We start from the raw sequence: 13838 nt of genomic DNA on the forward strand, positions 1-13838 counted from the left end.
TTTTGTTCTGTTTGTGTATTTACATTTGTTTTTACTGTTTTTAGTAGCAAATATTTCGTGGCCGAGAAAGCACATGTGTCGTTCGGTCTTGAAAATAATACTCAGTAATTAGGTGAAAATATAGTTTTACATTTCTTTTTGTAAAGAAAGAGTAATAACAATTACATATTTTAAAAATTTTTGTTTAACTTTTTATTGAGGCCACTTTTTATCCCTTTTTTGTAAATTAAAAGGAGTTGGTAGTAGGTAATTAAAAAAAAAATTAGGAGTGCAAAGGGTTAAGGACCTCCTAGGTTGAGTGGTTAAGATTGACTACAAACTCAGGGTCACAGGTTCAAATTTCACATTTAACTTATATTAAAAATATATATAGCATATTTGTGGCAAGTTCCAGTGGAAGACACTCTCAATATTGCCTTGGTGAAAGACCATAATTAATAATCGAAATATAGCTTGAAATGGCTTTGTGACATGATCTGAACAGTTGGGTACTTCTCAACTTTCGACTTCTGCATTCCTTCCCCTCCCTCTTCCCTTCAATCTCACAACTTTTCACAATTGGGGATGCCATAGTCCCACCGGCTTCAGGCAGTTTGGTTTCTTATGTAGTATTAACCTTTACGTAGCTGAAGATATCACATACGACCTGCACATGGTCCCGCATATATCGCCCGGCGATCATTTCGATTAGCATTCTGTTTGCCCTTCCCAGAAGCACTTAGATATTAGTTACTACCCACCATTTTAACCGGACATCGCCCATCTTCAGCCAGAGGTCAATCATTAGGTAATGCAAAATGGTAAAAGAAATAATACGAAATTGAGCATAACTCATTATTTAGCCCTTTCCAAATTTGCGCAGATGTTTGCGGCGAGGAAAATTTTTGGTTGTGAAACAATTTTCGGCATGCCACGGGGGATAAAACCGACTCTTGCTTAGCAAGAGTGCGAGAGTGGCAAGACGGGCGACGCTCTTGGACGAAACATTCAGCCAAACTCGTCGACTATTTCCACCCGGCTGCCAAAACTCTGTGCGGTATATTTGTTTCTATTGTCACTAAAATTGGCAAATCTAAATGATGATGAGTTTTTAATTAGTAATATATAATTCTTTATGTATATTTTAAAAATAATTGTTTTTTTAACAAAAATATAAAGACTTGTTGATGAATGAAATGAATTTCGATGTCCCACATCTGTCTTTTTTTGTTTGCTTTAAATATAGATTGATTACCGCACAGTTTTTCTAGGAGCAACTATATTATAGATTATATGGTGTACAAGAACAACTTAGATATCGCACAAAATTACCTTCCTCCGGAGCGGAAGGTTTAACTTGTCCTAAAACTATGGAACAACCTTGGGTAGTTGTTCATTCTGAAGTGACTAGGCTGTCGATAGTGATGATGAATAAATAATGAAACAAACCTTCATTCTTGTCCTCTGTAGGAGTGAGATTAAAGTGGCTGTCGAGGGAGCAGTTGGATTCCATCTCGCTGTCGGTGATGGTGCTGCTGTGTGATATGATGGGCGGGGAGAGATCTGACAAGTTGTGGATGCTGCTTGCGAGGGAAGACACCTGAAGTCAATAATAAACCGATTATCCAATAGAAATGTTCACTTTTAATTTTATTGTACAAAATCCGTAGATGTTGTGAAAACTCTTAACCCATGGGGAATATCTAATCAATTTTGCACTTTTTTAATCAATATTGGTCAAAATACAAATTAGAAAGCGTAAAACACCGCCACTAAGTACTAAATAAATCCAATTTGGCACCATTTAAAGGAATTTCAGCGTCAACATGCTTCACTAGCGCCTCTAGCGGTCAGAGTTGTTGATATCGCCAATATTTTACTGGATTGTTTGGCTTCGCTCAATCAATAAACATAATTAAAGTCATTGTTTGTCTGAACTGCTTTAAGAATCATTTATACTTTTATTTATGTAATACCGCACGACAGTTCCAACTGCTCCCAAATTTTCGGAGAGAGCAAGACCCCTAATTGGATTATAATTTGTGAGTGTACCGTATATGCCAATGTGATAATGTTATTTTTTTATTTGTACGTCAAACAAATGTCCCAAACGACTGGAGCCAGTACGACTATGGAAATAGTTCCCCCAATTGGGGAAAATAAAGATTGGGAAATACCAGCCTATTCTGTTCTGGTCACCAAACATGGCTAAAATCATTTCAAGCAACATTTCGATTCTGAAAGACGTCTTTCAACAGGGCGATACTAAGATTACTTACCACTCTGTTATTTCAATGATCATCAAACGTTCTAATTTTGGTTATGGGTCTGTCTGTGGGGGTTTGTAACTATGGTTTAATGAACTCGGATTTGTTTAGAATTTGAGTGTAATTTTCCAAATGGGTACTGATTTTTTTTTTTTTTTTTCTTTATTCATAAAAATATATTTGGATACAGGTTTTTTACATGCTTTTCGACTACCACACTAGACACATGTCCGTATTATGGTAGTCTAGATTGTGTCAAGAATACAGACAAGCGATAAAGTACCTACCTATAATATAATATTTGAACAGAAAATTATTTTAATTGTCATTGTCATTTTCAAAATTGGAACTGAAGTGTCAAGAATTCAGACGAGCGATAGGTAGGTACCTACAGTATGTCATTTTTTTGTGTAAATAAAAGCAAACAAAAGTTCCCATTGATGAGTTACCTACCTGATTTTCAGTACTGGCGCAACTATTCTGCTCTAGATCTTGTTGAATGGAGATATCTTCAGAATCTGATAGGTTATCTGTACTTCCTCTCACGTCTTTGGTGGATTCCTCTACAACAATAAAAACATCATTTTTCAGGTGATAAGGATTTCACAAACTTCGTTATTCGTAGCTCGCAAACATAAGAAAAATGAAAATCATAATATGTACCTAATCAATAATGTTACAATACATCTAGACTTGTTATTGTCTCACAAAATTAATATAAAATGTGGCAATTAAGAAATACTCTTGTTTCCAGTTTATTCTTAATTCAAACGTTGTTCATGTACGAGAAAGATAGACATTAAAAAATATGTGTGTGAACGAAATAAGCGATAGAACCTAGCAGCGTTTTTGTATTCAAAAGTTGCGTCGAATACAACCTCAAGGCTTACTAGAGTTACGAGCCTGGGTGGCTGATAGATTTCGAGGTGTGAAGATGTGATCAAGTCAGTATTGTGCCGTAAAATAAGTAATTTGCGTGTATTTACAAATGAAATGTTTTTCCTTGGTATTACCAGTGTTTGCTGAGTAATTGAAAAACTTTCTCATCACACGTTGATGTGCAACAAAAACAGAGTCAGTGACTGCACAGATCCTTGTAATACCTCCGCATTGATTTGGTGCAGAGGAAGAAGAGCTGTCAACTACCCTCTTTCCTTTTGTTACTTTTACTTTTAAGTTAATTTTCTGTCTTTGTAAAGCACACTAGAAATGTTAACTAACTAACTAACCAACACGCCGTTTTCCACAGGAGTAGGCAGAGGGGACGGACCGCTAAAAAAACTCGGTCTTGGCACACACTTCTTGCCTCATTCACATTCATATATCGTCTCATACATACTCTTCTATTATTCTGACTCTTGACATGGCCCGACTCGAGTATCTGATTCACTTGATCATGCCATGTCTTCCTCGGACGTCCCCGACTTCGGCTACCATTCGCATTCGCATCATATATTCTCCTCACACTCCTTTCTTCGCTCATTCGCTCTACATGCCCAAACCATCTAAGCGTCCCTTTCTTAATCTTAGTCATTACGCTTACATCAGCCTTGCACTCTTTGCAGATCTTCACATTTCTCACACAATCATACATGATTTTACGACACATACGCCTCAGTCATTCAACATCATTCAATCTACTTTTATCCTTTCTTTGCCAGTTCCATGCCTCACTGAAATACATCAGGGTAGGTACAAACACTCCATTGTGGACTGTTAACTTCGCTTCTTTGGACAATTTTTTTTTAGCGCCTACTGTGTTCAGTCCTCTGCTAATGGAGTTACCTGCATTTACCCTTCTTTCAATATCTCTGTCAGCCTTCCCATCTCTCGTAAACATACTTCTTAAATACACAAACTCATCCACCTGCTCCAAGTAGAAATGTTAATTCACTAAAATGCTTACGAAACAACAAAGAACCAAGGGGCTTACTTCTCTTCTTTCTATAAGAAGACTTTGTTAAATTCTTACTCTAAATAAAATCATTATTATCCATACCTTCAGTTGCTTTTGATGACTTGATATCCTCAACAGCTTGTGCTATTTTATCTTTAAAATCAGTGAACAGTTTCCAGCGATCATGATCTTTATCCTTCTCTTTATTTTCCTTCACTGATTCCACATCGCTTTGAGTTTCCGAGCTATCAGAACGCTTATTAAACTTGCTAAAGTATTCTTTAATCGGAGATCCGCTAATTTCACTGGACAACTCCAGAGACTTCTTTTCTGGAATCTCTACCGGTTTGACATCGCCAGAGGTTTTGTCGGTCTTGAAAGACTTAAAATATTTGTCTAGAATGGAAGGACTGGCTCCTTTCTCAGATTTTTTAGGTTTGGGAGAATGCTCTGGGGTAGTCTGCTCTATGTTGCTGGATTTTTCAGTGTCCGATGAATATATTTCCTCTATTTCTTCCTGGTTCACATTATACCGTATGGAAGGAAAGGACATACTGGTTTTTGCTGAAATCAAATTGTTTAAGTTTTTTTTTAAATTCATTGTTTATATTGTCCCTCCGTACAGTTGTTAAGCTGTTTGTACAAGGTCAATGAAGCCATTCTGCCATAAAGTCAGCAAAACCCTAGTATGATTTTAAAGGCAATTTTGCAACCAAATCTACATCGGATACAATAGATTTGCGGAGCAAAAATTGAATACAAAACCACATTATTACATGATACAATTTTAGACCTGCATATAATTATGTAGTACAAAGTAAGGTAAATAACGCTGAATATTGAAGGGAATGAGTTGAAAAAATCTGGTAGCCTTATATCAGGATGCTTTAAATATATGCTACAAACTTCCTTGTAATAATTACATAGTTTTAATATACAACAAAAAAATTACTCATTTAAGATAAAATTAAAAAAATATATATGTATTTAACTATGTTGTAATAAAAAATGTTAAAATAATTAAAAACCCAGACAAGATAACAATACATATTCATTTAATTTCAAGACAAAATTGGTTGAACTCAGCCTAAATGTCATGGCCGAAAATATTCTTATTGGTTTTAGGAACAGATTAAATCCATATCTTTATGTGCGATAGGAATTGAAACCACAATCCATAAAAAATCCTGAACCCAGTCAATGTATACAAGGTGGGGCAAAAGTAATTTCATAATGTGAATTGGGTGTCATTTTTTTAGAAATGAAAAAATTGGTATTTTCACGGAAAGTTTATTTGAAGGTATGAAATTGATGACATAAGGTTAATTTTTTTTTAATTTCTAAAAAAATGGCAACCAATTTACATTACATTTTGAGGAAAACGATGACGAAATTTAAGCTGCGTTAAAACAACAAACCGGAAATTGGTCAAATAAGCAGAAACAATAATTCCGCATTCCTCAGGTGTATCGCTCCATTGCTTGTTGTCAACTAATTCACTGTCGTAATCTGTCTACAACATAAATGTCAAAGCACAATGAAATTTGACGCCATTTGCAAAAATTATGGCACATTCACATTATGACATTACTTTTGCCCCACCTTGTACATCAACACAGAGTTTGTCAATGTGAATTTCCGTATTATGTATTCACTTCTTCTTCTTCTATTGTATGGTATATATTATAAGCCAGCAGTACAGAATTACAATGTTAAAAAAGATTGCTTTTCTGCAACCGGGAGATATATCTTGTGATTGTGGCGATTTAAAAAAAAATAAACTATAAGGCCCAGTTCGTACCATTGTGCGCATTATACAAAATATTCAATAATTTTATTCATATCAAGCGAAACGAATCAGTTATCTATCTTGTAATTTTGAAGCATTGCCATCAAAACATTTTTTGAACCAGTTGCAAGAGTTACAAAACTCTTTGTAAGTATGTGAACGCAGATGCAGCAATAAAGCATGAACTCACTCACTCACATTTACTGACTTGAGAGTCAAATTCAATAACAAAATTTTTCAATTATGATACATAAGGAATGTTTGTAATTATCAACAAAGAACGGAATCAAACAAAGCGATTTATTTATGAGCTAACAATAAAGCTGTTTGATATAACACTCAGTAATAATTCAAATATTAAACGCAATACCTGCACCAAAAACATAATTTTAAGATGTACATATTATTATTGTCTACAGCACTTCAGTTTTATACATACTGACTAAATTCTAGCAATAGGTTGAAATCAATACATGGCTGTTGTAATATAATATGAGGTGTTAAATTGTAACTTAACAGCTTCTATGCTTCCCCCTTCACCTGTAGTATATTATTGTACAAACTAGTTTTGAGGTAGGTACCTGTGAAGAATCACAGAAAAAAAATAGGATAATATTGTCATGAAAATGTTGAAATGAAAAGAAGTCTAATTAGTAAAATTTTCTTTGGTATTTGAATGTATTCTATTTTTAAATAATATTTTTAAAGCAAATAAATTTTTTTTGAGAGATTGTTTCAGGGGGGTATAACTCGGATCGAAAATTGGAACCGTAAAAAAGACACAGTAATCTCCATGGCTTGTTACCTAACTATATATCTTTGGAAAAACTGTTGACAGCTGAGTGGTACATCTATGGTTGTTTTATATTATGATCTCCAACTATGCCGTTGCCATGTAGTTTCGGCAGATTTTAATATATTGTTTATACAATATTAGCGAGATGTCCGTCAGTTTGTGGCTCTCATTTCTCAATCAATAGAAAAGGCTGAGTGGTTCATAATGAAATGACACATTGCCAACGCTTAATCTTAACATCTCGAACACAAAATAGAATAGTATGTGTTTGTTACCAAGAAATAGGTGAGAATCTCTCTTTTGTATTGTTCCTATTTTGCTAATTTGTCATAGCCTTAATTTAACTTTAACTTTACAGACAGTACCCGTGTTCCTGCAAGGGAAGTGCGTATTGTGAAGACGTACTGGATCATGATTATATCACGTTAGGTAGAATTCCATCGTTCTACCTTATTCATTAATGATTTAACCACTATCTATAATCTATTGTGTTGCTGAAATAAAAAATGCTTGTACATGAGTTTTTCATTTTCCTGTCATGAGGTAATATTTTGACATTTCAAACATTTAAAATAATATATATTTTAGGCTATGGTCACGAGTTTTTTTTAAATTCCTCTATCGTCGTCGATGGTGTGTGACTTAGTATTGTTGCATGCATGAAATTTGTCTAAATATTGGCATATCTATGGTTAAATAGCGGACCAATTTGTTTCATACAAAAAGCACGAAGATATCAATCTATTCTCTGTCCACGATAAGAACGACCTGTTGGAGTACCAAATTAGGTTCGTTCTGCGCATACCACCCCCCCGCTCCTTTCCTTCGCCATCGCTCGGCTATCTCCGGCAATCTTCGCTGACAATTCGTTATTCGTTAGTGCCTGCGCTTAGAGAAATTAACCCATTCAGACCCTGCTATAAAATGGATGTTCAGCCGATATGTCCGAATTCATTATCACCAATTACGAAAAACAAAAAAGGACAGGTAAACATTATTTATGTGTTATTTGTATGACTATTCGATTTACAACAATGCATTTTTATAATTCAAGGATATAGATAGGTAATATATGTATAAAATTTGTGAATGTTGGTGTTGATCGGTTTTTTTTTATGTTTATAGGTGGTGCACAAACCTCAACGGACAATGATAATAAATATGTATCGAAAAAAAATTTCGGAATATCGATCACATTGTTGATGAACTAGAGGACAATAATGATAATTCGTTAGCTTTTGAAATTTCAAATGAATCATCTGAGGAAAATTATTTTTTTTTTTAATGGCAATGATGATATTTTCAACTTTGGATTGATTTCTTAGCCGATTTGATAAATCTGATGCCTAATAAAGTACAATATGTATTGTAATACTATCATCATCATTATTTGAATGTATTAAAATGTTTTAATTTTTTATTTTATTTATCGGTAGGAAAATAAATTAAATAATTAATTTGTTAAAAAAGTGGGTCTAAATGTGTTAACGCTCGTCCTTTTAGGAGTGGGGCGAAGGGGCGGAGACATGCGCGTCCACGGGTTGTTCTAAAGTTGGACCGAGAATAGTGAGTGGTTTATTTATGGATGGATTATTGGCTGGAAAATATAGATCAGGGGGAAAATCAGTAAAAAAAAAAACTATCAGATATTTTAATATAGTTAAAATAAAAACAGATTACAAATTGGCGTTAGTTCGGAAACAGGAAACTAAGACTATAGAATTAAAAACATTTATCTTATATGATTCATAATATATTTATGAAAAATGTAGCGAAAGTATGTATGGTTGGTATTAATGCAGAGTATAATAATTTGCTATGAATAACAACAAATAAACTGGTTCATACTGTTTTTACATCTTAATCATAATAAAACAACTAATTTTATGTACTTGTATACTTACTGAATATTATGTTAAATTAGGTCAATTTACCAAAAGAACACACATAATAATGTTGAACTAATGTACAATCCACATGCATTAAGTTATCTACATACGTTATGTAAATTACGCATGTTTTATACTAAACAACTAAACATGCTATCTACATAATTAGCACAATTATACGCTGTCAAAAGACTTCAAGACATGCTAACTACAAAAAGCATAGAAGACATGCGATAAGTCTTACGTAAGAAAAGCTCTCAGCAAGCAAAACCTTAAAAATAAAATATTAAAATAAATAATAAAATAACTTGTGTCTACCTTGATTCCGTCATCTTGCTTATTTTAATTATGGAAATATTCTAAATTTATTTTCCCAATCTCCGGATTCCTGCGACATCAATTTGAAATAAAAATTAAAAGAACCTAATCATACAGTCGATGTGAATCCATCATAAATCACCATGTAAATAAACCTGAAATGCCACTTGACAGCAAAAGTAATAGTGGAATAAATAAAATTATATATTAATGAAATCGAATAGTTTGATAATGATAAAAACTAGTTTAAATTAATGGCTATCTCATTGAGGATTAGTCTGTTGCTAACTGTAACCAAAACAAAGGAATCACTGCCTCTGAGTCATTAACTAATATAAAATATATTTCCGAATATGCTCATGAATTACTATATTCGAGTTTAAAGTCAACTAGTATTGGACACACTCGTTCCTTCGTTGCAGCCGTCATGAAGGCACGTTTCTATCAGTAATAAAGGGGTGTGCAGTTCAGAGAGACTTATAGTTGTCCAAGTCACGAAACAAGAAGACTATTCCATAAATACATGTATTTTTATCATCAAAATGTACATTTTTTGTTTTTGTTTTTTATTTTTTTAAAAGAAAGACAAACATTCCCGGGTTACGAATAACCTGACAATATTTGAAAATCTCCTACTACCACCACAGTAAGTGGAAAATGTTGCTTGTGTTGTGATAGAAGACTTAGCCAGCCGAGGAATTGAACAAACTACGTCTGGGTGGGACCCAAACGCGATGTCAACTCAGCCACCGACCGGTCAAAACATATATCGGAATTAACTCCTCTTTTTCTTTTCATGCACAGATATATATATATATTATACTCTATTGGCTGCAAGCCCGTGCTTAGCAATAATAGTTATTTTAATGACCTGATGAAGGCACAGTAGTGTTCGAAACTAATTGGCTTTGAACTCAAATAAAGCGATGTATACAATTAAATATTTAAAATTTTGAAAACTACGTAATTTCCAAAACAATTAGGTATTATTTTTTTTATTTCCGCATCTACAATAAATTGTAGATTTTACAAAAATAAGATATGGACACATTGGTGAAAGGCCTTCCAATGAGTTGATTAACCCATCGTCTTAATAATTTTTATTTGTGACATCTGTGCATACTTGAGAAGGATTATTACTGTGCAGTATTGCACCCCATATTTCTCCAAATCAAACTTTTTGTTATGCTTTTATATAGATTATAATTTTATTGTGAACTATCTAAGTATGTGGGAAAAGTTTTAGTCGCCCCAATGGGGCGGGCAATATGCCGATGCGAAAAAAGTGCAGCCCCCCAATCTTGTCGGCAGATATGCTGATAGGTTAACGTTTAAAGTTATGTTTGTTTTGACTCATTTGGTATGTTAAAATGGGAGATGAACAAATAATAGATTTAGTAAGACCTTACTTAAGTGATTTTTACAATAAAATCCATTGAATATTGTGATACTACAATTCAAATTTGCATTGCGTGTGTAGGACAAGTGTGCATGTGGGCCTGGGAATGGGGTAATGAATATGTTGCGTACGTAGGAACAGTGTGTCCTAAACTTTATTTTGATGTTTTTTTCAAAATGGAAAGTAACGGAGAAATGGAATCACAACGACGATATTAAAATTATAAGGTAAGCTTGGGTTCTGAAGCAACAGGTATATCTGAAGCTAGTTCACTCCCCCTTAGATAAAATTGTCGCCGTTCGGGCAAAAGTCACCAAAACACGACAAACAGTTTTGAGATACTGCAAATTAGAAAGTTAAAATGTGCCACAGAAACTTTAAAACACAGTTTTAAAATTGATGCCAGGGAAATTTCAATGTTTTATCTACCTGCATATTAATAAAGAAATCCGACTAACCCATTGGGTGCATTTTGCACCCATGTTCTAAAATTAATTATGAAATTGAAATTGCTGGCGATAGTAAAATTAGAAAGAGTATTTATTTGCACCCATGTTCTAAAATTAATTATGAAACTGAAATTGTTGGCACCAGTAAAATTAGAAAAAGTATTTATTGATGAATTTTTAAATGTAAGTTTAAATGTTAGTTGCAAGTCTCTACATATGTAAATATATATGTCGTTAAGACAGTAGTTATAGGCCTTAGTCGTAAGTCACTAGAAATAAGTCTTGGGTGTAAGTCACTAGTTATTATGAATCCTAGTTGTAAGCCAGCTGTATTTATTATTTAACTAGCTGACGTGTACCCGGCGTCACTGGGGGTTATCCTTAGGAGATAGACATATACCATCACGGACTTTTCTGTAGGCCTTTTTAAGATATACAATTCCATAGTACATTATTTTGATGTATCTCATAAGGTTTAGCCAGCGTTAGCAATGTAAGCGCCTGAAAATATTTTTTTTACGATTTGATTACAAAACACCGTATTTTCTCTACTTTCTATAAATATAATATGTATTTATTATGTATGTTAACCTTCCGGAATAAATTCTCTAAATGATAGTGAAAACCGTATCAAAATCCTTTGCTTAGTTTAGATGAACTAAGCGCACAAACAGACAGACGTGGATATAGACTTTGTTTCATACTATTTAGAGATAAATATATTTGTACAGCCCCCTTGAAGTGATTTTTCATGAAAACGGTGCTATATTAATTAGCCAAATATTGTTATTAAAAGTATTCCAATAAGATTATTTCAGGAACATTCAAATTTAGATATCTCAAAACTTTTGAACGTAGGTTTATGATTTTGGCCAGAACAATAAGGAAATTCTCTAACATAAAGAAAATGTGTTTAACCCTTTGATGGCCGAAGGTGATTTTTTCTCATGCAGCGTAACACTGTTTTTAGTACTTACTATTTATTAGCAAGAAATATGTGCAAGGGTGTTAATTTTTATATTTGAAGTTTATTTTGTTTGATAACAACAATAAATACAAATTGTGTATCTCAAAGATTAGAAATTATTAGTTGAATCTAAGATAATTGTAATGGTCGCCTGCTGCATTTTCAGCAAACAAAGGGTTACAACCAAAATAATGAAATCATTGATTAACCGTTCAGTAATTCAGACATCTATCGCACTTGTAAACAATATTAAAAAATTATTGAAGTCAATATTAGCGATTCTCATATGAAAACTTGAAACAGAAAAAGATACGCTCGCATCTAAAGCTCGAACCCAGGACCTTAGCCTTTCCGGGGCTCTGCTCTACCACTGACCTAATCCTACCATAATTCCTTCGGTCATATTTAACTGTATCATACTTCGACTAAGAACTACCAACATTATTGTAATGCATATTTTTATTGGCTGCTATCTACATGTATCGAATACCGAATAGTTTATGTACCGAAGGAAATATGGTCGGAATTAGCTCATTGGTAGAGCAGAGCCCCGGCAAGGCGGTCCAGGGTTCAATTCCTAGATGCGACCGTTTTAATAAAATTATTTTTCATTTGAGAATCGCTAATATTGTCTTCAATGATTAAATATTACAATTTGAGCTCTTACTCATTAAGTTATTCCAAAAATAAAATTTTGAAAAGATTCATATATTTTTTCATTTTGTTATTTATTGTACATTCGATTTCATTCGACATGTTGTATTCCAAAATTAATTTATTATATCTGTACATAATATTAAATATATACATATATTGTTTGTTTTTGGTAAAGATTAGGGGAAAATGTATTCACATGAAGTACGCATGATATTCACACTGTATTGCTGATAGACAAAGTAAAGTAATTTACTCCGCACTTTTTTGCAATTATATATCAACTTGTTTTCATTGAGTTAAACTCTAAATATTCCGGAAAGATCTCGGGAAAAAATAGGGCTTGTTTTTAAGCAGGCTGTTATTCTTGGTATAATAATTTGATATTAATTTGGGTTAGTGGTATGTTTGTGACAGTAAATTGTGAAATACATTAATAGTTTTACTTAAAAGTAATTAAATATAACAGATAAGGATCAGCTTCTAATAAATATGAATGCCTCTATTCTAATATTATTTGGACAAGACGGACTATTGCAACAAACAAACATCCACAGCTAGCAACATGACAACTAGGTTTATCAATCATCAAGCTCAAACTTTCAGGTAGATAATGAAACAATACACAATAAATTAAATCTATAAAAGGGATACAAAAGATAGAAAGTCTGGTAGAAAGAAAAGTTTATGGTCTTGTGGATGTAATTTGAAAGTTGTGCAATCATAATAAATTATTATGAAATATATTTAATGCGGCACTCGACAGTTGTTGAGTTGTTGGTTTCCTTATAACAAAGGTCTAGTTTTGCAAACACAAGGGTTTGATTTACATTTTAATAGAGGGATCAACTGGTCCATTGTCTGTTATCAGATCCAAGGAATTCACTAATCGAGAAGTGCGCAGATAAATTTAGTGCAACAGTTTTTAAAATTACGAAAATTATAAAGAATTAGTAACTTTGTAAAATGTGCAAGACACATGTTGAAGTGCTCTAAAAAGTGGAGGCAAATAGAAAAGATAAAACTGAGAAATATTACTTACAAGATTTTGATTGATCCATGTGTTCAACGTCTAGGATCAGTCGTCACTAAAATCATTAGAATTAGTCACACAATCGATAATGATTGAGAAATTACCATCTAATTTGAACTAGTGAACATATTTTTTCATTGTTAATGACAAACTGATGAACTTTGCATACTGGTTATACATTGGTGCAGTTTTAAGATTGAAAATACGAAAAGTAAATAAACCATGTAAAATTCGTAATGTCAATTCACGATCAGACGTCAAAATTTTATAACATTGTAGATTGTCATGAAAATACGAAAACATTCAAAAAGTATCTACCTGCCCTCTTGTATGGCAATCATAAATAAACCACTCACGGCAATGTTGTCAATGTAAACATCTGTTTTTTAAATGATATTATG

General features: G+C 33.1%; 1 protein-coding gene across 2 annotated transcripts in view; it reads right to left on the reverse strand.

The window, feature by feature from the left end:
• The window catches only part of LOC149419050 (uncharacterized), a 36673-nt gene extending 22993 nt beyond the window's left edge, over positions 1 to 13680 (reverse strand). The window contains exons 1-5 of one of the 2 annotated variants that reach the window (XM_089638092.1): positions 13447 to 13680; positions 8936 to 9005; positions 4246 to 4707; positions 2700 to 2809; positions 1429 to 1579 (exon numbers count right to left, since the gene is read on the reverse strand). In XM_089638092.1, coding sequence (XP_089494218.1) covers positions 1429 to 1579; positions 2700 to 2809; positions 4246 to 4696 — 712 coding nt within the window. In that variant the 5' untranslated portion in view covers positions 4697 to 4707; positions 8936 to 9005; positions 13447 to 13680. The remainder of the gene's footprint in view (positions 1 to 1428; positions 1580 to 2699; positions 2810 to 4245; positions 4708 to 8935; positions 9006 to 13446) is intronic. The other variant, XM_089638091.1, reaches the window with a different exon arrangement.
• Positions 13681 to 13838: the final 158 nt, after the last annotated feature.

Source organism: Hesperophylax consimilis, chromosome 12 (assembly GCF_061612785.1).
Source record: "Hesperophylax consimilis isolate HC1 chromosome 12, BYU_Hcon_1.0, whole genome shotgun sequence".
Classification (NCBI taxonomy): domain Eukaryota; kingdom Metazoa; phylum Arthropoda; class Insecta; order Trichoptera; family Limnephilidae; genus Hesperophylax; species Hesperophylax consimilis.